We start from the raw sequence: 26,284 nt of genomic DNA, 5'->3' as shown, positions 1-26,284 counted from the left end.
TGCATTCAATGTCCATTACAAAAAAATCAAAAGAGCATAACCAGCAAAAAAAAAGTCATAAAGTTCACTTAGCTGGAACAACCGTCCATACGTCCTTTGATGCAGCTCAAACCCAGCCTCTATACAGAACAGCTAGTTCCACTTGACGATTTTCTTCCACAAGGGCGCCTTGTTTCTTTTAAAATGGACCTATGATAGTGGTTTTTGCAATGCTTAGTGTATTTGCGGTCATCGTTATTTAACATAATTGTTTGCCGCAAGTGAATGAGACACAAAGTCCAAGCTATTTGATTTTAGCATCGTCATTCATAGTTTGTGGTCTCATAGCATTATGGTTATCTTAAAACCATTACATATGAACAGGCTTTTACACGTGTGTAGCTGGATAAATATCGTATATGAAACTTATGTAATGGTTGCTCAAATATGCTGACACCATACTTATCTACTACTACTACTACTACTTAACATTTCTAGAGCGCTACTAGGGTTACGCAGCGCTGTACAGATTAACATAAATTGACATAAAGGATAGTCCCTGCTCCAAGGAGCTTACAATCTAAAGGGCGAAATGTCACGTAGGGACAGTCCAGGTTTCCTGAATAGAGGTATGATGGTTAGGTGCCGAAGGCGACATTGAAGAGGTGGGTTTTGAGCAGCAGGGAGGGGGCCTGGCTTATGGGCTCAGGTAATTCATTCACCTTTGAGTTTGTTGCGACATATCTAAGATAGGGCTTATGTACTTTGATGTGTTTGAAGCTCTAATGTTGGATAAGTGAATTCTGAGTGGTTGTTGTGATACTTGGTATTGGTTGTACCAGCATAACACAAGGTTGTAGAAGCTGAGTGTCCGAAGAGCATTCAGGTCACTTCATGGCTACTAGATGTTCGCACCAACATTTGAAAAGTGTAATGAGGACCGGAGAAATACACAGCAACGTGGTAAATGAAGGCAGATAAAGGCCAAAATGTCCCCTATCCAGGCTGCCCAGAATATTTAAAACTCTACAACACTTATCCCTGAGTAATAATCACTTTGCAATCAATAGTAGCATTTGTGCTGCTAACTAAGGGACCCTTTTATAATGCAACAGTCAGCCCAACGCGGGCTTACCGTTCGGTCTTTCGGGACTACAGCCGGCCCAACACATCCCCCATTTCCGGGGGAAAAAAGATAACTTCCAGAAATGGCTTGCGTGGTGATAACCTGGCAGTAATCGCCGGTTTAACGCAGGAGCCTTTATCGCAAGCTCAGTGAGAGGCGGTAAGGGCTCCCCATCCCATGAGCATGCAGTAAGAGTTCTCTTACCTCAAGGCCATGTGTGCCTGGGGTGTTTCCTCCCGCAGCTGTGCATCCAGGAGACATCTGCAGTTGTTTCCTCGGTCTACATAACTTTAAACCTAACTAGGAAATAATTGTGCACTGATGTAGTGTTTTCACTTCTCACCAATCAGATGTCACTGATCCCATCCTGTGGAAAAAAATCACAAAAGTACTTTGGCTATTATGGTAAAAAAAGAGCAGCAATGGATACGTGGAGGGGCATAATTGAATGAAAACGTCTATCTCCATGGGCGTTTATCTCTGAGAATGGGTCCGTGAAGGGGCGGACCGAACCGTATTTTCGAAAAAATAGACGTCCATGTTTTATTCGACAATTTGTGAGCTGGGCGTTTTTGTTTTTCAGTGATAATGGAAAATGAAAGCGCCCAGCTCAAAAACGAATAAATCCAAGGCATTTGTTCATGGGAGGAGCCAGGAGTCGTAGTGCACTGGTCCCCCTCACATGTCAGGACACCAACCGGGCACCCTAGGGGGCACTTTTACAAAAACAAAAAAAAAAGAGCTCCCAGGTGCATAGCACCCTTCCCTTGTGTGTTGAGCCCCCCAAATCCCCCTCAAAACCCACTGCCCACAAGTCTACACCATTACTATAGCCCTAAGGGGTGAAGGGGGGCACCTACATGTGGGTACAGTGGGTTTGGGGGGGTTCTACGACTAAGCATTAAGCAGCACAATTGTAACAGGTAGGGGGGGGATGGGCCTGGGTCCACCTGCCTGAAGTCCACTGCACCCCCTAACAACTGCTCCAGGGACCTGCATACTGCTGCCAGGGAGGTGGGTATGACATTTGAGGGTGAAAATAAAAAGTTGTGAAACATCATTTTTTGTGGTGGGAGGGGATTAGTGACCACTGGGGGAGTCAGGGGAGGTCATCCCCGATTCCCTCTGGTGGTAATCTGGTAATTTAGGGCACTTTTTGGGGCCTTATTCGTGAAAAAACAGGGTCCAGGAAAAGTGCCCTAAATTCTAGCTACAAACGCATACTTTTTTTCCATTATCGGCGAAAGGCGCCCATCTCTCCTCGGCCGATAACCACGCTCCAGTTCCACCTTCGCCACGCCTCCGACATGCCCCCGTCAACTTTGTACACTTCCGCGATGGAGTGCAGTTGAAAACGTCCAAAATCGGCTTTCCATTATACCGATTTATTCGTTTTTGTGAGATAAACGTCTATCTCCCGATTTGGGTCAAAATCTAGGCGTTTTTCTCTTTCAATTATAAGGTGGTTAATCTACCAGCTATTGTTCTGTGAAGCAAAGCACCATTTCTATTGTTTATTTATTTATTTATTGTGATTTATTAACTGCTTTTATGAAGAGAATCATCCAAGGTGGTGTGCAGCAGGTACAGTTTAACATAACTTACAATTTTGTTAACAGCATAACAGTAGTAAAATGACCAAGTATAAACATAAATACAATAACCCCTCCCCTCCCCCCCCCCCCCGGGAGGTGCATTCATTTGAAATGAGGTAGGAAATGTGAATTTGTGACATTTTGTCCCTAAAAAGATAGGAACACCCCTCCCAAAACTTTCAATTATTTCCTGTGTCATAATTAGTGCACACGTTTCCAAAAGAGTGTGCACTATTGGGGAAGTGTGTGCACTCTTTATTAAGAGCATGCACTATCAGAAAACAGTGCACTATTTCCCAATAGTGTATTCTTCAGTAGTGCACACTCTTTCCCAATAGTGCACACTACTGAAACACCATGCACTATTTCCCAATAGTGCATCCTTGAATAGTGCACATTGTTTCCCAATAGTGCACACTACTGAAACACCATGCACTATTTCCCAATAGTGCATCCTTGAATAGTGCACATTGTTTCCCAATAGTGCACAGTCTTCTGAAACACAGTGCACTATTTCCCAATAGTGCATCCTTGAATAGTGCACATTGTTTCCCAATAGTGCACAGTCTTCTGAAACACTGTGCACTATTTCCCAATAGTGCATCCTTGAATAGTGCACATTGTTTCCCAATAGTGCACAGTCTTCTGAAACACCGTGCACTATTTCCCAATAGTGCATCCTTGAATAGTGCACATTGTTTCTCAATAGTGCACAGTCTTCTGAAACACAGTGCACTATTTCCCAATAGTGCATCCTTGAATAGTGCACATTGTTTCCCAATAGTGCACAGTCTTCTGAAACACCATGCACTATTTCCCAATAGTGCATCCTTGAATAGTGCACATTGTTTCCTAATAGTGCACAGTCTTCTGAAACACAGTGCACTATTTCCCAATAGTGCATCCTTGAATAGTGCACATTGTTTCCCAATAGTGCACAGTCTTCTGAAACACCATGCACTATTTCCCAATGGTGCATCCTTGAATAGTGCACATTGTTTCCCAATAGTGCACAGTCTTCTGAAACACAGTGCACTATTTCCCAATAGTGCATCCTTGAATAGTGCACATTGTTTCCCAATAGTGCACAGTCTTCTGAAACACAGTGCACTATTTCCCAATAGTGCATCCTTGAATAGTGCACATTGTTTCCCAATAGTGCACACTACTGAAACACCATGCACTATTTCCCAATGGTGCATCCTTGAATAGTGCACATTGTTTCCCAATAGTGCACAGTCTTCTGAAACACAGTGCACTATTTCCCAATAGTGCATCCTTGAATAGTGCACATTGTTTCCCAATAGTGCACACTACTGAAACACCATGCACTATTTCCCAATGGTGCATCCTTGAATAGTGCACATTGTTTCCCAATAGTGCACAGTCTTCTGAAACACCGTGCACTATTTCCCAATAGTGCATCCTTGAATAGTGCACATTGTTATCCAATAGTGCACACTACTGAAACACCATGCACTATTTCCCAATAGTGCATCCTTGAATAGTGCACATTGTTTCCCAATAGTGCACAGTCTTCTGAAACACAGTGCACTATTTCCCAATAGTGCATCCTTGAATAGTGCATATTCTTTGCCAAGATGAGAGGCTAAGCAGGCACCTAATTCAAGCCTATTATATAAAGAAAAGTCGAAACGTTCAATCAGCCTGAAGTTTCCAACTGAGAAGAATTTGATGTCACAATCCAGTCCTAAATGTTTGATCCAGCTTTCGATCACTTCATAGGCAGCAGAAGTGGGTGGGGCACATTTGGTACCACGGTACTGAAGACCCTCTATGAATGTGGTGCGCCAGGTTTACTTTGGTCTCCCTCTCTCTTCTCATCTGTTGTGTTCATCACATTGCGATTTGGGGATTTCGATAATTATGCAGCCTTAGAATATGTCCAGCCAGCAGGGACCTTCACCAGCTCCAATGTTTTGGAGCCTGTATCAGTCACTTCTTCTCAGGATCTCCTCGGTGGTAATATGGCCATGATAGGCAACATCTGGATTCTTCACAGCTGCTGCTACTGGAATATGTTCAGCTTTTCTGCTATCTTTGCAGTCATTTTCCATATTTCACAGGAATAGATCATAGTTGGAATGCACTGTGCAAATGTGCAGTGCAATGCGGAATGCACTACCAAAGAGTGTGAAAACGATTCACGACCATCAAAACTTCAGACGATCATTAAAGACCTATCTGTTTTGCAAGGCCTATCCTACTGGCCCTACTTAAACGCCTCAACTCTGCGATGCGTCAATACCTTACATCGCATTGGACATTATATACTAGCCGTTAAGCCCGTAAAAACGGGCGGGTATTGGAATGTTTTTTTCCCCAAGGCCCCCCTCCCGTTGCAGCTGCAAAGCCCCCTGCCATCCTCCTTCCCTGCCAGCTCCAAGGCCCCCTCTGTCCCTCCCTCCCAGCTCCAAGGCTCCAGTCCTCCCCCCTTCCCAGCTGCAAGGCCCCCTGTCCTCCCTCCCTCCCTCCCTCCCTCCCAGTTCCAAGGCCCCAGGCCCTCCCCCCCAGCTCCCAAGGCCCCCTTCCCTCCCTCCCAGTTCCAAGGCCCCCTGCTCTCCCTCACAACTGTAAGGGGCCCCATTCCCTCACAACTGTAAGGGGCCCCCTGCCCTCCCTCCCAGCTCCAAGGCTCCAGTCCTCCCCCCTTCCCAGCTGCAAGGCCCCCTGCCTGCCCGCCCTCCCTCCCAGTTCCAAGGCCCCAGGCCCTCCCCCCAGCTCCCAAGGCCCCCGGCCCTCCCTCCCTCCCAGTTCCAAGGCCCCAGGCCCCCCCAGCTCCCAAGGCCCCCTTCCTTCCCTCCCTCCCAGTTCCAAGGCCCCCCCTTCTTCCCAGCCAGCTGGAAGGCCCCCTTCAGTCCAGCCCTCCCAGTTCCAAGGCCCCCTCCTTCTGAGACCTCCCATGTCCCCTCCCCTCCCCCCCCCAAGGTAGCCGCTACCGCCCCCCCCCCCACGCCGGAGTCGCCACCACCCCCCCCCCTTCACCCGGCCCGGGCCCTCTCTTCGTTATTCAACTTACAGCAGCGCCGAAACAGCAGCAAGCAGCAGCTCCCGTTGGCCTTCCTTCACTGCCTGTGCCTCGCCCTCGTGTGACGTCACGTCGGCGAGGGCGGGGCACAGGCAGTGAAGGAAGGCCAATGGGAGCTGCTGCTTGCTGCTGTTTCGGCGCTGCTGTAAGTTGAATAACGAAGAGAGGGCCCGGGCCGGGTGAAGGGGGGGTGGTGGCGACTCCGGGGGGGGGGGGGGCGGTAGTGGCTACCTTGGGGGGGGGGAGCGGTAGCGACGTCAGCGGTTCCCTTCAGCGCAGTTTCCCTCTCTGTCCCGCCCCCCTCCTCCCGTCATCACGTCTTGACGCGGGGGCGGGACAGAGAGGGAAGTCTCTACTGCGCATTTGCAGGTGAGTCGGTCACTTGCCATTTATAGGTTTGATTCCTTTATTTCCTTGTCCCTTTTTGTACCTGTTTACTCTAACCTTACCTGACCCTTATTTTAAACTGTATTTGTTTAACATCGACCGGACTTGGCGATCGTCTTTATGGTATTATGTAAGCCACATTGAGCCTGCTAATGGGTGGGAAAATGTGGGATACAAATGTTACAAATAAAGAAATAGTTGGCAGGACAATAGCTTCATAGAGCTCAATTTTCCTTATAGCTTTGATTATTGTTGTCCTTCTTCAACACATCCACTGAAAAACTGATGCCAGCTTCCCAAGTCTATAATTGGCATCCTTCTTAATACAACCATCACTGGATATAAGGCTACCAAGATAGGTTTAATTTGGCCACATCTCCAATAGATTGTTGGTTAATGGTTATTTGTATACAGGCTTGACTAACTCAGGGGCACCGAGAGGGAGCGGGGGGGGGGGGGGGGGGGGACAAGATTCCCCATGCCCGGCCTCCAAGGGTGCCCAGCGACTGAAGGTTCTGCTCCCTCAATCTTCTCTCTCCTGGTCCTGTGAGTCGGAACCCGGATGATTGCGTAACACAGGAGCAGGAGAGTGAGAGACCGAGGAAGGAGCAGATGGTGGAAGGTAAGAGGGGGGGGGGGGGGGCAGCATCAGCCAGACCCCATCTTTCTCTCTTTCATCCCCCTCCTCAGCCAGTCCCCATCAGTCTTTCTCTCATCCCCATCCTCGGCCACTTTTCTATTACTCTGTCTCCCGTCCCCTGTCAGCCAGGCTCCGATCTCCTAAATCTGCTTTTAAAAGACTGTAGTAATCTAGTTTTCCCTTCCCATGTCCTGTGAAGTCCCCATGATGGCCTCACAGACCCTGTGGAACTGGTAATTTAATGGTAAAAGCCAGGAGGCTATAGGTAGCATTGAAACCGTTTTGTCGGTTTTCGCGTTTAAAGATTTTTCTGTTGGCTTTGAATGTCAATGCTGATTTATAATCGTTTTATTCTTAGAAGGTCTGCCTGGGTGTTTTACATATATATGATCTATAAATCTGTGCAGCATATAAGATTCAGTGATTCAGTCACACACGACAGTCCCTCATCCATTTCCTTATTCAAATGCTCCTAGGAGAATCACAGAATGGAACCTGTATGGGACTTAGCGAGATTTAGTATCAAAGGGGCTTTTAACACAATAAATATATCTATTATCTACTGGCCAAAAGTGTTACATGTAAGTACATGTCAGTCCTCCTAATGGCTGGGAAAAAGTATTGCTGAACCTTTAGCTGGGGTCATTTAAAATACAAAGAGCCTGCTAGCTTTAATTACAATCCTTTCCATAATTGCATTTTCTGAACCTATTATGCTGAGCTGCTGCTTAATCTACAGACTTGCTGGGAATTAAATTTCCAGTGAGGTGAAGGTTTTTATTTCAGTCTTGATTAAATAACGTTTTTTTTTTTGCCACAAACAATGCCCAGATACACAGAGGATTCTTCCCTGGGGGCGGTCTGCTGGAACGGAGTAGGAAGCCTCTTTCATTGCTGCATTCCGCTACTGATCAGAATGCTATAAATAGTCCATTAACAGCAAATTTGGACCATTAAGGAAAATGATTTTTAAGGCGTAGGAAGAGTCCAGATAGATAGGCGAGGTTTGTTTCAAAGGGCAGGTTGTTTTAAGGGAAGTTCCTGGGCTTAATAAGACTTTATATAAATCATGTCATTTTTGCCTCAGGATAAGATGGTGATTCAAGATCACTAGCATAAGCAGTGGCTCACCACTCTCACCTTTAAATAACTTCCCGTCACTTAACGCCACACCCTGGCAAAGAAGAGGGTAGAGAGATGGGGTAGATGCTGAATGGAAAGGGGAAGAGAGAGCAGATGCTGGATGGAGGGGTTGAAACAGAGGACAGACATTTTATGAAAGGGGGAGAGAGAGGGGTTAGACTGTGATGCTGGATGGAAGGGAAGAGAGAGAGAGAGAGCAAATACTGGACGGAAAGGGGAGACTGGAGAGAGAGGGCAGAAGCTAGATGGAAGAAGAGAGAGAGAGAGAGAGGGTAGGCTGTGATGAGGGAGAGACTGAGAGAGGGCAGACACTGGATAGAAGAGGGAAACAGAGAGGGGAGGGAGAGGGGGCAGATGCTAGATGGAAAAGGATAGAGAGAGGGTAGGCTGTGATGATGGATGGGGGAGAGATTAGACCTTAGATAGAAGGGAGAGACTAGTGATTGAGAGAGGGCAGGCACTGAAGAGGGAAAGAGAGAGAGACAGGGGAGGGAGAGAGATAGCAGATGCTGGACTGAAAAGGGGTAGACACTGGAAGGAAAGAAGGAAGGGAGGAAGGAAGGAAGGAAGGAAGGAAGGAAGGGAGGAGGACAGACACTAGATAGAGGGGGAAGAAAGAAGGCACATACTGAATGGAGGGAGGAGAAAGAGGATAAGGAATACGCCGGTGGAAATAAAGAGATGGAAAGCTGTAATTAGACACAGTAAAAAGAGAAAAATTGGATAGTAAGAAATCTGGATAGAGAGGCAGAAAAATAAAAGGAAGAAATATGAAAGGAAAGAGAGAGGAAAAGATGACAAATGGGGGATTTCAATTACCCGCATATAGACTGGGTTAATGTAACATCTGTACACGCAAGGGACATAGGATTTCTTGATGAAATCAAGGACAGCTTCATGGAACAGCTAGTTCAGGAGCCGACAAGAGAAGGAAAAATACTAGACTTAGTCCTTAGTGGTGCTCATGATCTAGTGCAGGGGGTAACGATACGAGGGCCGCTTGATAACAGTGATCATAATATGATCGGTTTTGATATTGGCATTGAAGGAAGTGAAACTAGGAAATCAAGTACGCTAGCGTTTAACTATAGAAAAGGTGATTACGACAAAATGAGAAAAATGGTGAAAAAAAGACTGAAAGGAGCAGCTCGCAGAGTAAAAAACTTGCATCAGGCGTGGATGCTGTTTAAAAACACCATCCTGGAGGTTCAGGACAAATATATTCCACGTATTAGAAAAAAGGGAAAAAAGACTAAACGTCAGCCGGCGTGGCTAAACAGTAAGATAAAGGAAATCATTAGAGCCAAAAAACAATCCTTCAGAAAGTGGAGAAGAGAACCAACTGAAAGTAACAGGATAGATCATAAGGAATGCCAAGCCAAATGCAAAGCGGAGATAAGGAGGGCAAAAAAGGACTTTGAGAAGAAATTAGCGTTGGAAGCAAAAATACATAGTAAAAATTTTTTAGATACATTAAAAGCAGGAAACCGGCCAAAGAGTCGGTTGGGCCGCTGGACGAAAATGGTGTTAAAGGGGCGATCAAGGAGGACAAAGCCGTAGCGGAGAAATTAAATGAATTCTTTGCTTCGGTCTTCACCGAGGAGGATTTGGGGGGGACACCGGTGCCGGAAAGAATATTTGAAGCGGGGGAGTCGGAGAAACTTAACAAATTCTCTGTAACCTTGGAGGATGTAATGGGTCAGTTCAGCAAGCTGAAGAGTAGTAAATCACCGGGACCTGATGGTATTCATCCCAGAGTATTAATAGAACTAAAAAATGAACTTGCGGAGCTACTGTTAGAAATATGCAATCTGTCCCCTAAAATCGAGTGTAGTACCGGAAGACTGGAGGGTAGCCAATGTTACTCCGATTTTTAAGAAGGGTTCCAGAGGAGATCCGGGAAATTATAGACCGGTGAGTCTGACGTCGGTGCCGGGCAAGATGGTGGAGGCTATTATTAAGAATAAAATTGCAGAGCATATACAAAAACATGGACTGATGAGACAAAGTCAGCACGGATTTAGTGAAGGGAAGTCTTGCCTCACCAATCTAATGCATTTTTTGAGGGGGTAAGCAAACATGTGGACAATGGGGAGCCGGTTGATATTGTATATCTGATTTTCAGAAGGCGTTTGACAAAGTGCCGCACGAAAGACTCCTGAAGAAATTGCAGAGTCATGGAATCGGAGGGTAGGGTATTATTATGGATTAAGAACTGGTTGAAAGATAGGAAGCAGAGAGTAGGATTGCATGGCCAGTATTCTCAGTGGAGGAGGGTAGTTAGTGGGGTCCCGCAGGGGTCTGTGCTGGGTCCGTTGCTTTTTAATGTATTTATAAATGACCTAGAGATGGGAATAACTAGTGAGGTAATTAAATTCGCCGATGACACAAAATTATTCAGGGTCGTCAAGTCGCAGGAGGAATGTGAACAATTACAGGAGGACCTTGCGAGACTGGGAGAATGGGCGTGCAAGTGGCAGATGAAGTTCAATGTTGACAAGTGCAAAGTGATGCATGTGGGTAAGAGGAACCCGAATTATAGCTACGTCTTGCAAGGTTCCGCGTTAGGAGTTACGGATCAAGAAAGGGATCTGGGTGTCGTCGTCGATGATACGCTGAAACCTTCTGCTCAGTGTGCTGCTGCGGCTAGGAAAGCGAATAGAATGTTGGGTGTTATTAGGAAGGGTATGGAGTCCAGGTGTGCGGATGTTATAATGCCGTTGTATCGCTCCATGGTGCGACCGCACCTGGAGTATTGTGTTCAGTACTGGTCTCCGTATCTCAAAAAAGATATAGTAGAATTGGAAAAGGTACAGCGAAGGGCGACGAAAATGATAGTGGGGATGGGACGACTTTCCTAGGAAGAGAGGCTGAGAAGGCTAGGGCTTTTCAGCTTGGAGAAGAGACGGCTGAGGGGAGATATGATAGAAGTGTATAAAATAATGAGTGGAATGGATCGGGTGGATGTGAAGCGACTGTTCACGCTATCCAAAAATACTAGGACTAGAGGGCATGAGTTGAAGCTACAGTGTGGTAAATTTAAAACGAATCGGAGAAAATTTTTCTTCACCCAACGTGTAATTAGACTCTGGAATTCGTTGCCGGAGAACGTGGTACGGGCGGTTAGCTTGACGGAGTTTAAAAAGGGGTTAGATAGATTCCTAAAGGACAAGTCCATAGACCGCTATTAAATGGACTTGGAAAAATTCCGCATTTTTAGGTATAACTTGTCTGGAATGTTTTTACGTTTGGGGAGCGTGCCAGGTGCCCTTGACCTGGATTGGCCACTGTCGGTGACAGGATGCTGGGCTAGATGGACCTTTGGTCTTTCCCAGTATGGCACTACTTATGTACTTATGTACTTATGACAGGAAATCCTGGCAAGAGATTTAAGAAGACATGTGGAAAGCAGAAACCAGAGACTGGGACCAACACAATTTAAAGAAGTATAAAGCCTGACAACAAAGTTAGAAACAAAATTAATTTTAGTATAGGATAAAATAGTGTGATAGCTGTGTTAATAAATGTAAATAGAAGGTGGAAATAAAGTGATAACCTTTTATTGGACTAATTGTAATACTATTTTAAAATTAATTTTTGACTAACTTCTGGAGGTCAGGACAGGATACCATAACAGAAATATACTGTCCTGACCAGCGGAACGAAGTTTTGGCTTCTGAAAGCTAGTTGAAAATTGTATTTAGTCATCTTATTTTCAATTTTTTGTTTTATTGGTATTTGTAAATTTGTAATGTAGTGATTGGAATATGTTACTTTTGAAAGTTACATCTGCTACCTTTATATTTTGCACAGTACAGGGGAACATGCATCAGTGTTTCTCTTCTGCTACTCGATGGTTCAGTTTAATTTGTCTCTATGCATTTCTATTTTTAGTTTGCGGTTACTTCGTTTTATTGAATACTGGATGAGGCTCTATCTGTGTTCTGTGTGTGTGAAAGAGACATTGCTTTTTCTGTTAGCATTGCCTGTTCAAGATTGATCTGTACTAATCTGGCTTGTTTAGTTTTCCAATAGATTTACTGGTGTTCCAGCGCCCCCTGCAATGTTTATGGTGCTGCCTTTTCCTGGGTAGGCCCTTGCTCCGTGACTCATGGAAGTTACTGCTATTATGGTATGGTAGAATTGCCCTGTGGGTCTTGAATGACATTTGTAGAGTTTTGTATTACTTCATAGTATGCCACTGGATTTTGGATCTGGATGTAAGCTACAGCTTTTTTAGTAGTAACTCAAGGCAAGTTACTTTCAGATACAGTAGGTATTTATCTGTCCCTGGAGGGTTTACAATTTAAGTTTTGTACCTGAGACAGTAGAGGATTAAGTGACTTCTCCAAAATTTCGTAGGATTGAATCTTGGCTTCCCTGGTTCTCAGCTTGCTGTTCTAACCGTTAGGTACAGCTAATACAGATAACTTATTTTATTTATTAGGATTTATTTACCGCCTTTTTGAAGGAATTCACTCAACGTGATGTACAGAAACAATAATCTGGACATAGGCAATACTACTTATCATTTCTATAGCGCTACTAGACGTACACAGCGCTGTACACTTGAACATGAAGAGACAGTCCCTGCTCGACAGAGCTTACAATCTAATCAGGACAAACAGGACAAACAAGAGATAAGGACAAAGAGTAGCAAGATTCCGGAATCCCAAAGAGTAGCAAGATTCCGGAATCCCAAAGACGACTACTACTACTTATCAATTCTATAGCGCTACTAGACATACGCAGGACTGTACACGTGAACATGAAGAGACAGTCCCTGCTCGACAGAGCTTACAATCTAATTAGGACAGACAAATAGGACAAATAAGGGATAAGGACAAAGAGTAGCAAGATTTCGGAACCCCAAAGAGAAGCAAGATTCCAAACACCTACTACTACTTATCATTTCTATAGCGCTACTAGACGTACGCAGCGCTGTACACTTGAACATGAAGAGACAGTCTCTGCTTGACAGAGCTTACAATCTAATTAGGACAGAGAAACAGGACAAATAAGGGATAAGGACAAAGGGTAGCAAGATTCCGGAATCCCAAAGATTAGCAAGATTCCGGAATCCCAAAGAGTAGCAAGATTTCGGAATCCAAATAATAGCAGGATTCCGGAATCCCAAAGACTACTACTACTACTTATCATTTCTATATCGCTACTAGACGTACGCAGCACTGTACACTTGAACATGAAGAGACAGTTCCTGCTCGACAGAGCTTACAATCTAATTAGGACAGACAAACAGGACAAATAAGGGATAAGGACAAAGAGTAGCAAGATTCCGGAACCCCAAAGAGTAGCAAGATTCCAGAATCCGAAAAAGTGGCAAGATTCCGGAATCCCAAAGACTACTACTACTACTAATCATTTCTAAAGCGCCACTAGACATATGCAGAGCTGTACACTTGAACATGAAGAGACAGTCCCTGCTCCACAGAGCTTACAATCTAATTAGGACAGACAAACAGGACAAATAAGGGATAAGGACAAAGGGTAGCAAGATTCCGGAACCCCAAAGAGTAGCAAGATTCCAGAATCCCAAAGAGTAGCAAGATTCCGGAACCCAAATAATAGCAGGATTCCGGAATCCCAAAGACTACTACTACTACTTATCATTTCTATAGCGCTACTAGACGTACACAGCGCTGTACACTTGAACATGAAGAGACAGTCCCTGCTCCACAGAGCTTACAATCTAATTAGGACAGACAAACAGGACAAACAAGCAATAGACAATTACAGCAGTAAAACTATTCAAAGAACAGTGCAAGGTATGGGCATGGCATGGAATTTGCTACATTACAATGAGGTCTATTTTCAAAGCACTCAGACTTACAAAATTCTATGTAACTTTGCGAGTCTAAGTGCTTTGAAAATCAGCCTCGATATCAACACAATATGCAATAAAACATTTAAATAGCATAAGGTGTGTAAGCAAAGATTAAACACATAGATAAGATAGATGGACAGGAGTAAGAAGATATGATAGAGGTCTATAAGATAATGAGTGGAATGGAACGGGTCGATGTGGAGCGTCTGTTTACGCTTTCCAAAAATACTAGGACAAGGGGGCATGCGATGAAGCTGCAGTGTGCTAAATTTTAAACGAATCGGAGGAAATTTTTCTTCACTCAACGAGTAGTAAAACTCTGGAATTTGCTGCTGGAAAAGGTGGTTAAGGCGGTTAACTTAGCGGACTTCAAAAAAGGGTTGGACGGCTTCCTGGAGGAAAAAGCCATAGAATGTTATTGAATGAACGAGGGAATAATACAGTATTTCTAGGATGGGTGGGACAAATTGCTTGTTCTTTTGGCCGCTGTCGGTGACAGGGTGCTGGGCTCAATGGACCCTTGGTCTGTCCCAGCATGGCGATGCTTATGTACTTACATACTTAAGGGGACTAATTTGAAGAAAGTTGCTCATGAGGTGAGAACAATGCCACAAATTATCTGTATTAGCTGTACTTAATGTTTGGCAACTCAACAGTAAACTAAAGGCTAGCAGAGCTGAAGCCTGGTGGCCATTTGGTAACCCGTCAAAAACACAGATAGGGGGGTGTTAAAAAATGATATGCCTCTGGTATGAAATACGCTAGGTACACCATTGGTTCCAAGTACTGGGTTAAGAACCATTGGTTTAGAATGAAACTGACATTTCAAAACCACAAAAGATCTCGTACAGAAAACGCTGCCCTCTGCTGCCCGGCTGTTATACAGAGTATGCTAAAGCTGAAAGCAAGAGCTTGTGCAGTCTTTACACTAGAAGCACATAAAGGAGAGCAATTATCTTATCTTACTGAGGACTGCTGTGCTATTAAAGTATAAATTACAGCAGAAATTCCTCCCGCTCATCATTACAAAAGCATAAAGACCAGCTTTTCCAGTAGTACTTATAACTTCTGTCTGCAGCTGGCCCGACAATAGGAAAACCGGCCAGTTGGCACTGGACCAAATCCATATAAAGTAATTTCCAAAACTCAGTGAGCAGGTTCATTGGATATTGTAATAGTTCTCACGGAGAAATCATATGAAAACTGCCCAATGGAAAAGTATCAGCAGAGATTTGTTACTGCTTTTTCAGTAAGGTCTTCTAGCAGAGGTGGGCAACCTCAATCCCCGAGGGCCGCAACCCAGTCAGGTTTTCAAGATTTCCCCAACAAATATGCAAATATTGATTGTACTCAATATTTAGGGTACTAAATATTGAGTACAATCAATTTCAATCTAGTTACCAGTGCCGTAGCAAGGGCTAACAGCACCCGGGGCGGGTCGCCGCTGCGCACCCCCCCCCCCCCCCGGGTGCAGCACAGCATGACCCCCCCTCTGCGGTGCACCCCCCCGGAGCGCAACCCCCCCCCCCCCCCCGGACCGCATTGTTACCTGCGGGAGGGCCGATCCGCCCCGAGTGCACGTCACTCGGAGCTGCGTCGGCCCTGCTGGTTCCCTGCTCTCTCTGCCCCGGAACAGGAAGTAACCTGTTCCGGGGCAGAGAGAGCAGGGAACCAGCGGGGCCGGCACCCCCCGAGCTCGTGCACCCGGGGCGGACCGCCCCTCCCGGCCCCCCTTCCTACACCACTGCTAGTTACTAATGTCAACAAATCCCTTCAAAAGTAACGTCACATATTATTATCTACAAAAGGTTTATTATTCCAATCACCATTTAAGAAATCCAAAATATTTTAAATATAGTTTTCGCTTGCCTATAGTACCTCAGTCACACACCATCAGTCACACACAGTCATATCCTCACCCATCATATCTTTAATTAAAATACAATTTCACCCTTTCCCTTAACGAAAAGAGCTTAGAACATTTCTCTATTATTTAACTACAAATATGCATGAGATCTGTTTACAGAACCCGCTTCAGATATTTATTTATTTAAGACATTTATACCTCGCATTAGCCCGGAATAGACTCAAGTTCAATGTGGCTTACAAACATTAAAGAGAATAAAACATAATAACGTACAGAATATAACACAAATTACAATAACTTCAAGAAGCAAATTAATACATGTAAAGTGAGTAACTATGGATTTAGACTATCTCAAGGAGAAACAAATAATTAAGGGTGGACAGGTGAGAGCATAATTAGGCAAGACTAGATGGGAAATGAAATTAAGGAAAGGGTGTGGGTAAAATTCAAATAGAGGTGTACATACTCATGCACATCACCACGATTGGCAAATGTCGGCAGGTTGAATGATGATGGCTACTATTAGGGGACTTCCTTGGCAAAGCATTTAGCAAAACACTTGCTGTGTCGGAGAAGAGTGTCCCTAAGCCAACTAGATCAAGAGCTTATGCTTTAAAGAGTATGAAGTCCAATAAGTTAGTCGATTATTTATTTATTTATTTGTTACATTTGTATCCAACATTTTCCCACCTCTTTGCAGGCTCAATGTGGCTTACATAGTACCGTAAAGGCGTTCGCCCATTCCGGTATGAATAAATACAGTAATGTTCTGGTAGAATAAGGTTCGTGTGTACAGACACATTAGGGAATCATAGAGAGGAAGAGTTATTATATGTCCATTATATGACCTTCATAAGGAGAGTATTGCGGCTCCCTATAGATGAAATACTTCAAGACCTGTACATATCCATTTGGTCAACTCCTAATTCAGTTAGACCAACTAAACAAAATTCAGATAATAAATATTGAGTGTAGGAAGTTTTAAGCATTAAGCCTACTGCTTTCAAAAAGATTTATTCAATATTAAACATCAGTATAGGAAGGTGGCGGCCACTGAACCGATTTGTAAGTCACTGTGCATGAGTATGCAGATGCAGTGCGTTACTTCCGAGGTTCACTGTCCAACACATTTACTTTGGCCCTTTAGCTGGATTCTTGAAGATATCAGTGAAGAGCCTGGATATCTGAAGCAGGTTCTGTAATCTACAAATCCAGCATATATTGAATTTGAAGCCACATTTTTGGTTCATTGAGATCTAATTACATGCATTGCTTCCATTCTATGCAAATGGATCTCATGCATATTCATTGGGGAAATCCTGAAAACCTGACTGGCCTGTGGCTCTGGAGGACCAGGGTGACTCATCCCTGAACTAAAGCAACGTGCATAGTTTTAATATACAAAGCCACACACCTTGTTATCGCACCTGATCTAACTCCACATCAAGAAGACCTCCAGTACAATGCAAGTAGAGCAAAGCTTATACTTCTAACTGTGTGCAAGGTGAGCCATTTTCAGAAAGGTCTCTTGCCCACATATAGCCATTTACATGAGTAAATTGCCAGTATGGGTAATATTCAGCAGCAGTGGTCAGTGTTTTGTTGAATGTATCCGTGCACAAGGCAACCTCTGGGAGTTACCCAAGTACCATCAATATTCCACAGTGATAGCTGATTAGCTGCCTGATTTAACTGAGGGCAGCCATTTTGTTGACCTAAGCTAACTGGGTTGTTATTCAGGCATTGCTGCTGAGCCTCAGTAACTACAGACTTCCCCCAGCTCCACTATGAAATCAGAGGGACACTGTGGGAGGGCTGAGTTTTACACTAAACTTTCCTTTTCATAAAACATACCATTATCCTAGTCCCTGCACAGAGTATCAGCCTCATTTGTCAAAGTCTGTTCGCAATACTGTGCCTCTGAGAGGTCAGGCTCACGTGTAACATAGTAACATAGTAGATGATGGCAGAAAAAGACCTGCACGGTCCATCCAGTCTGCCCAACAAGATAAACTCATATGTGCCACTTTTTGTCTATACCTTACTTTGATTTGTACCTGTTCTCTTCAGGGCACAGACTGTATAAGTCTGCCCAGCACTATCCCCGCCTCCCAACTACCAGTCCCGCCTCCCACCACCAGCTCTGGCACAGACTGTATAAGTCTGCCCAGCACTATCCCCGCCTCCCAACCACCAGCCCCGCCTCCCACCACCGGCTCTGGCACAGACCGTATAAGTCTGCCCAGCACTATCCCCGCCTCCCAACCACCAGCTTAGCTAAGGTAGGCCTTGAACATGTCATTGGCTAGATCTACTAACCCGTAAATGACACAGTGAAAGGGATGAGCTGGATAGTTCAGAATATACTATGGCAATTGTTCTTAGCGTGAAGCTGTTCTTCCAGGCTCTCGGACAGAGGGATTGTATGACATTGGTGAGCCTCTATGTGAGGAGAGGGGTCGAAGGATAGTGCAGGTTCCTGGGCCGATCATCCCCACTGTTGAAGTGGCTACAGTGGCTTCCTGTATCTTCAAGACTGAAGTTTAAGCAAACACGTAAGATGTACCAAATTCTGTACGGTGATGGATCTGGTAGACTGATCAATTATTTGGATTTCCCGTCATCTTTTTCCTCAGGTAGAACGGAATTCTGTTTGAAATTAAACTATCCGTCCTATAAGGGTGTTCGGAAGAAATCCATGCTAGAGCATTCCTTTTTACATCAGGAAGTTAGGATTTGGACCAGACTGCCTTTAGAAAGTCAGAGAATAACACAATATTATTCCTTCAGGAAAGCGTTAAAGTCTTTTTTAGTTTCAATGTAGTAGACATGCAACTGTAATTAATGTTTTAGATGTGCATTTAATGAGAGAGATGCTTTTTTTAATTTTTAGTTTCATTGTATTAGATGGGCCATTGTAAGTCCCGAAGAAGGACTTATTGTTTGTAATCTGATTAGAATCTCTTTTGAGCTTAGTGGAATATAAGAATCATATATACCATAGCAGGGATCGGAACCTGGTGAATTCCGACCAAGGACAAGTACAATGCAAAGAAATTACAGGTGAAAAACACATTTCAGAGGAAAGAGATTTTTTAGCAAACTCTTCAAGTGATGAGGAAAAACATGTTACTAACCTTTTTGTTTTGCACACTTCCACCACACCGACTCCAGCCCTTACAAAATGCAGCAGGGTGTCAACTTTAAATGTTTCAAGGCCATGGACAGATCTGGTTTTCAATGTAACTGATTTATGTCAATTAACTTGGGTCGTAGACCTACTATAAGCAAATCTAGCCAAACCTGAATTTCTACAGGGCTTACTAGGTCTGTGTCTACAGCAGCAAAATTCTGAGTGGCAGTGTGCTAACAGCGCCACCACCAGGGGGCAGTCATGAGTTGTTTCCACATACACCACTGGGAACCTAGAAGTCCAAAGAGGGAGGGAGAATAGAAGTCTGGGTTCAGGCAGCACTAGAGATCCAGGAAGTTGCATCGATAGTCCCTTGAGGTGACACAAAGCTAAATCCATCACTCCATGTATCTAGTGCAGAGGTTCTCAACCCAGTCCTCGGGACTCATCCAGGCAGTCAGGTGTTCAGGATGCCCACAATGAATATGCATGAGATAGATTTGCATAGAATGGAGGTTGTGCATGCAAATTTATCCCACGCATATTCATTGAGGGTATCTGAAAACCCGACGGCTTGGTGAGTCCTAGGGATTGGCTTGAGTACCTCTGATCTAGTGATACACTGAAGGGGTCTCCCAGGAGCCCTCAGGAGAATCTTGTTCAATTATTTTATGGAAAAAACCATATCTCGCTGATTGGATAAGAATCTATACTGACATGATTTGTGAATATTCGCTGCCACTGTCCCGACAGCCAGTCTAAGACAGAGTAGAAGAACCCTGGAAGACAGAATGAGAACCAAAGGCCAACTTTTACTACACCTTAATTAAGTCACCCCTTAATGTCACCTCTCTGCTGCTTTTACAGTTAACGCCTCCTATGTCACTTTGCATTAACTACAAGACGCCCGCCCCATTTGGGGCTATGCCAGTTAACGAGGAATTAGTCACTAAACGTCAAGTTACTGAGTATGTGCCAACAGCTTGGGCTAATTCCTGTATTAACTGCTTAACACACTTCAGTAAAAGGGGTCTGTAATCCCCAGAGCAAATTCCATTTCTTCAGAAACAGCCTTTACATCTCCCCAGAGGATTCTGGGAGTCGTGGTTCTGTTTGTCCTATCCAATAAAAGTATGGGGAAGAAGATGGAGTTTGAACAAAAGTCAAATTTGTAGTAAAAAAAAAGCATAAGGTTTCATAGCAGTGGGACCCCAGTAGGTGTGGTAACTGTCTTGGTGTCTCCATTGATCAACCTGGAAATAGGTTAGTAACTGGACTCCATCCAGCCCTTTTTAACCTCATTGCCTGCCTGAGTGGGAAGTATTGCTTTTCATGGGGAAATCAGAACCACAAGTTCCAGCATGCAGTGCTGTAAAAGCAAAACTGGATAAGCTTCTCTTGGCAAAATAGAGCCATTTGCTAATCCTTTATATAAGGTGGCTCTGAGGAGTGTTTCTGGGGCCTGTATGCGCCCTAGATATCGAACAGTGCTACCCTGATAGGTAACAAATACCCCTAGTATGGTTTGATTCAGGGCTTTTCAAGTACCCCTTCGCCAGTTAGGTTTTTAGAAAATCCACAGTAATTATGCATGAAATAGATTTGTACATGATAGAAACAGTGCATGCAAACCTGTATCCCATTGTGCATATTCTGAAAACCCAGATGACTAGAGGGTACTGGAAAACAGGATTGAAAAGCCCTGCTTTTGTTCAAGGACTACCCAGAAGGCCACTGATCGAGAAGTAACCTAGTTGTTAGTGCAGTGGACTTTGATCCTGGGGAACTGGGTTCGATTCCCACTGCAGCTCCTTGTGACACTGGGCAAGTCACTTAACCCTCTATTGCCCCAGGTACAAAATAAGTACCTGTATATACTATGCATACTATGTAAAAACCACAGAAAGGCAGTATATCAAGTCCCATTAACAAGATTCCAGGCACAATCTCAAAGAGTAGAAAGATTCCATGTAGAACCCCAAAGAATAGCAAGATTCCGGAAACCCAAGGAGTGGAAGAGTAGCCTAGTGGTTGCTACTATTGGAGATTCTAGATGGAATGTTGCTACTATTGAGATTCTATTGCTACTATTTGAGATTCTAGATGGAATGTTGCTACTATTTGAGATTCCTAGATGGAATGTTGAGATTCTGTTGCTACTATTTGAGATTCTACATGGAATGTTGCTATTCCACTAGCAACATTCCATGTAGAAGCCTGCCGTTGCAAATCAGCAGTGCGGCCGTGCAGGCTTCTGTTTCTGTGAGTCACGTAAACAGAAGCCTGCGCGGCCACACTGCTGATCTGCAAGGGCAGGCTTCTACATGGAATGTTGCTAGTGGAGGAGTAGCCTAGTGGTTAGTGCAATGAACTTTGATCCTGGGGAACTGGGTTCGATTCCCACTTAGCTCCTTGTGACTCTGGGCAAGTCACTTAATAGCACTGCCTTTGTCTAGTAGTCCTATAGAAATGATGATTAGTAGTAGTAACCCTAGAAGGAACTTATCTCTACTAATCTTAGAGTAGCAGCATAGGCCCTAATGGTCACTGATGAGCTACAGTTCCACTGTCCACCTGATGGTGGTGTTCAAAGTGGATGAGCATGAGAACCCCGCCCCACCTGGCATCTCTTCCTCCCCTCCCCAGATGATTGGGGGGGGTCTCAAGTCCATTCCCCCAACCTTAACTCCACTCATACCTTCTCACACTGGCCCTGAGCCTTCCCCCTGATGCAACTTCCTGGTCCCGTCAACAGGAAGTTTCGTCAGATGGAAGGCTAGGGACTGGCGCAAGCAGCAGGTTTTGCTGGCAAAGAACTGAAGGATTGAAAAGGTACCAGGGGACTGGGGAAGTAGAGCTAAAAGACCTGATCACCTGGGGGGCAGGGGTGGGGAGAGGGAGAGATGCCAAGAGCCTTCAGCTGGTGGGGCTTACGAATCCCTGCCAGCCACATCACAGCTGTGTCACTTCTAGGTGGGCCTCAGTTCAAAGTGGGTGGGTCTCGGGCCCACCCGTGGCTTTTGCCACCAGTTCACACAACTCCATGCATGGGCATAGACTCAGGTGGGATTAGGTGAGCCTGGGCCTATCCAGTTTTGCCTCAAGCCCACCCAACAACCAGGTGCATCAATCATATAGTCAGTAGGGTTCCCAAGCCCCCCCACCCCCCCCAGCTGAAGAAACCTGGAGTCACTTGTCGAGCCACTGATGCCAGCATTATGAGCTCAGTTTTCACACATGCTCAGTTCATGCACGAAAGCCGAGGATGCTCGCAATTCCAGCGTCAGCGGGTTAACATGCTGCCACTGACTGCCTTGATTTAGCAGATGCTGGGCAGCTCCAAATTTCGACTTGGGGATCCCTGCCTAATCTCATTTTAGTGAGAGAGGAGGAAATGGGGTGCCTAGTGCCCATCCATGCCAACTATTGGGCTATTCAAAAATTTGGTGCTGCCTACGCCACTGACACTATCACCAAAGCCCGAAATTGTAGCTCTGATTCCCCTGCAAAAAGTCGAACTTGAATTTCCCTGCATGCAATGGGGTAAAGCCAGGATGAGATCAACCACTTCAGGTGACTTGTGTGAGTAACCAGCAAGCAACCCTATTCATAATTTCTTTTTCTGAGGGGGGGAGGGACGGGGGCTTTGGAAATGATGCAAACCAAACCCGGGCAGGAATAGTGCAGAGTTGGCCTTCTTGAGGACACCGCCAGTGGTGTAGCCACAGGTGGGCCTGGGTGGGCCAGGGCCCACCCACTTGGGTCTCAGGCCCACCCAACAGTAGCACACGTTTAGCGGTAGCTGGTGGGGATCCCAAGCTCCGCCAGCTGATAGTAATTAAAACGCTGCTCTCCACGATACTGGCACCTGCGCATGCTCAGTTTTCAGCGCATGCCTACTGCAGACTGCCAAGGTGGAAAGAAGCGTTTTCCCGCCAACTCAGACGTTTTACTGGTGGGGGTTGGGAGGAACACTTGGTGCCCACCCGTTTCTTGCCTAGGCCCACCCAAAATCTGTTGCCTGGCTACGGCCCCTGGACACCGCAGGGCAGGAAACGGGAAATACGAATGAGAAGAGAGGGTTATGCTTTTTTTTTTCTTGTACCATGAGATCTCTATTAATGGACTTACGATGCCCGCTCTTCCCTTTTTCTTACACCTTACCTACTAAAGGAGGATTTCTGGATTGGTAAGTGGATCTTACACGCTAGGGCATTAGAGGAGCTGAGGAGAATTCACTGACAGCCGGGGGACGAGCGAGCTCACAGCAAGACTGTCTCTCTACCTACTTTCATTTTCCTTTCTTTTGTTCCAACATCTTTTCTCTTTAGTTTTTCTACCTTTCTCCCCGCCCTCCTCCCCTCCCCCCCCCTTGTTGGTTGATTTTAGTTGAGAATTCTTTATATAGGGATGGGGAGGGTATTTCCATGGATAGGGGCATTTTTATTTTGTTTCACTGGGCACAGATCCTTGTACTTTTTGGGTGCCTGTTCTGTGCTCCATCAAAAACAGACATAGCCAGCTGAGCTCCATGTCAGTGTGAGACTGAGAGACCCAGACTCTGGGGTTCTCAAGCACCCAGCCCAGTATTTTAAGATGGGAAGTGGAAAACCAGGACTATCTCAGTGGGCCGGCAAGAAGGCCTGTTGACAACGTTTAGAGAACCGGAACTGGACTTCAGTTTCATAATGACATGGAGTTAAGTTTCAATTCTTGACTTTTTAAATACATTTTTTTTTAGATTGTGTAGATTTTTCTTGAGAAGTTTTCCTGTTTTTTATTTTTTTTAATTTTGCCTCTTGATGTTTAGAAATGAATTTCGAATCACTTTGTTTTTCCTTACTTTTATTTTTGAAGAAGTCCTTTTTGTTTTCATTTCACGGTTTCTTTGTCCCATTCCCACCCCACCCCCCAATCCCTTTGGGACTGCATGCCATAAATCTTGCATGATACCCAGATCATTTCCAGTTATCATAGGGGAAGACGTTTCTTTTCTGTGGTGTTCTATCAGGGGGACTGTTCTCTCCTTATTTTGGGCTTTGAATCCTTTGGGGTTTTCTAAAAAAAATTATTTTTCTTTCCTTTTCTTTCTTTTTTGTTATATTTTTATTGCAGTATAGAGTGCATCGTGACGGCAAAATCAATGCTGTTCTTGGTATATTTTAAATGAAAGGAACAGTGGGGCCTTTTCTCCTTGCAGATTTCACAGTCTGGAGGCAATACTGACCTGCCGGCTACCATGCAACAGAAGGGAGAGCCCCAGGAATATGATTCGGGGAACGACACTTGCTCCCCTCCTTCCGGTCAGCCCGGCTCTTCCAGGTCAAAGGTCAGTGACGAGAAAGGGAGCCCCAGCCACGAGGTGTTTGGCCACACCCTCTCATCCTGCAAGCCGAAAGCGGTCAGCAGCGACAGCAGCTCGGATTCGGGGAACTCATTCACCAGTTCCTCTTCCCAGTCAAAGCCAACGGCTCTGGAAAACCTCTGCTTGGAGACTCAGAACAAAGATCACAGGTGCGTCCACTGGTAATCCAGTAAACCTAATTAGCAGCCTAGATTCTAGCTTTTCGATTGATTACTGGAAGGTGGCCCTTTAGGATGATATCGGGGGGGGGGGGGGGGGGTCCTCAAATCCAGTCCTCGAAGTCCACAACTCAGCCTGGTTTTCAGGATTTTCGCAATGAATATGTATGACATCTATTTTGCATGCAGTGGAACCAGTGAATGTACACAGAATCTCATACGTATTCAATGTGGAAATCCTGAAAACCAGGCTGAGTTGTGGACCTCAAGGACTGGATTACAGGACCCCTAGATGATGTCATTGATTGCACTGGATAATGAGGGGGGGGGGGGCTGCTGTAAAGCAGTGCTTCTAAACCTCTCCTGGAGGTCCACCTAACCAGTTGGGTTTTCAGAATTACTACAATAATGCATGAGATAGGTTTGCATATTTTGAAGAACCATTTAAGCAAATCTATCATATGCATATTAAGTAATTTACCTCATTCTTGTTTCAGGACATACTTGAAAATAATCTGTGACAAATGTCAACATTAGATAGGTAGCATTAAATATGCAAAACACCTATCTATTAAGTATGCAGAACATTTATATTTTTGATGTATTTGTATTTGTTATGAATGTACATAAGTAATGCCACACTGGGAAAAGACCAAGGGTCCATCGAGCCCAGCATCCTGTCCCCGACAGCGGCCAATCCAGGCCAAGGGCACCTGGCAAGCTTCCCAAACGTACAAACATTCTATACAATCAAGCCATTGTGACATCACTAATGAGGTTGGCTCTTATTGGTGGAATGAGCCACTATGACATCACAATAGGTTAAATCACTGCTCTATGTAATAAAAGTGAGCCAAGTAGAGGACATAAGTACATAAGTAATGCCACACTGGGAAAAGACCAAGGGTCCATCGAGCCCAGCATCCTGTCCACGACAGCGGCCAATCCAGGTCAAGGGCACCTGGCAAGCTTCCCAAATGTACAAACATTCTATACATGTTATTCCTGGAATTTTGGATTTTTCCAAGTCCGTTTAGTAGCGGTTTATGGACTTGTCCTTTAGGAAACCGTCTAACCCCTTTTTAAACTCTGCCAAGCTAACCGCCTCCACCACGTTCTTCGCCAACGAATTCCAGAGTTAATTACGCGTTGGGCGAAGAAACTTTTCTCCGATTTGTTTTAAATTTACTACACTGTAGTTTAATCGCATGCCCCCTAGTCCTAGTATTTTTGGAAAGCGTGAACAGACGCTTCACATCCACCTGTTCCACTCCACTCATTATTTTATATACCTCTATCATGTCTCCCCTCAGCCGTCTCTTCTCCAAGCTGTATAGCCCTAGCCTCCTTAGTCTTTCTTCATAGGGAAGTCGTCCCATCCCCGCTATCACTTTAGTCGCCCTTCGCTGCACCTTTTCCAATTCCATTATATCTGTATTAGTGTGAATTGGTATTTTTCTATTTTTAAGAATGAGTGTTTTAGTTTGCTTTCCTATCTATTCGATGGAGTTCTTTTATGATTGTTTTCTATTATGATTTATATTACCATGTAAACCGTTTTTGTTTGTAACTACAATTTGAAACTGTATAGCAAGATAAATAAACGATAAATGATATAGACACTTTTGATTTTGTTCCCACTTTTGCCTGAAACACAAATCTGCCTCCCCCCCCCCCCCCCCCCCCCACCTAAGTCTCTTGCTCTAGGCTGCGGCCAATAGCTCTCCCTTTTAAAAGATGTATGGGACAATTTGATTCCAATACCAATACTCTTACATTCTGCAACAATCTTTAAGTTCTGTACGGATAAGAAGATCTTCAAGAAGTCCAGGACAATCACTAGAGAATTTACATTTGCTGATCAGTTATTGTTAAAACTAGCATTAAAAATTTTGCCATAAGTACAATAAGTATCACCAAACTGGGAAAGACCAAAGGTCCATCGAGCCCAGCATCCTGTTTCCAACAGTGGCCAATCCAGGTCACAAATACCCGGC

The 26,284-nt window shown here is 44.7% G+C and overlaps 1 protein-coding gene across 1 annotated transcript in view; it reads left to right on the top strand.

The window, feature by feature from the left end:
- Positions 1-26,284, top strand: part of SRRM4 (serine/arginine repetitive matrix 4) — an 84,152-nt gene that overhangs the window by 39,030 nt on the left and 18,838 nt on the right. Inside the window, exon 6 of the mRNA XM_030218183.1 lies at positions 23,965-24,278. Coding sequence (XP_030074043.1) covers positions 23,965-24,278 — 314 coding nt within the window. The remainder of the gene's footprint in view (positions 1-23,964; positions 24,279-26,284) is intronic.

The sequence above is a fragment of the Microcaecilia unicolor genome, chromosome 11 (assembly GCF_901765095.1).
Source record: "Microcaecilia unicolor chromosome 11, aMicUni1.1, whole genome shotgun sequence".
Lineage (NCBI taxonomy): Eukaryota > Metazoa > Chordata > Amphibia > Gymnophiona > Siphonopidae > Microcaecilia > Microcaecilia unicolor.
This window is presented reverse-complemented; position numbering and strand designations above follow the sequence as displayed.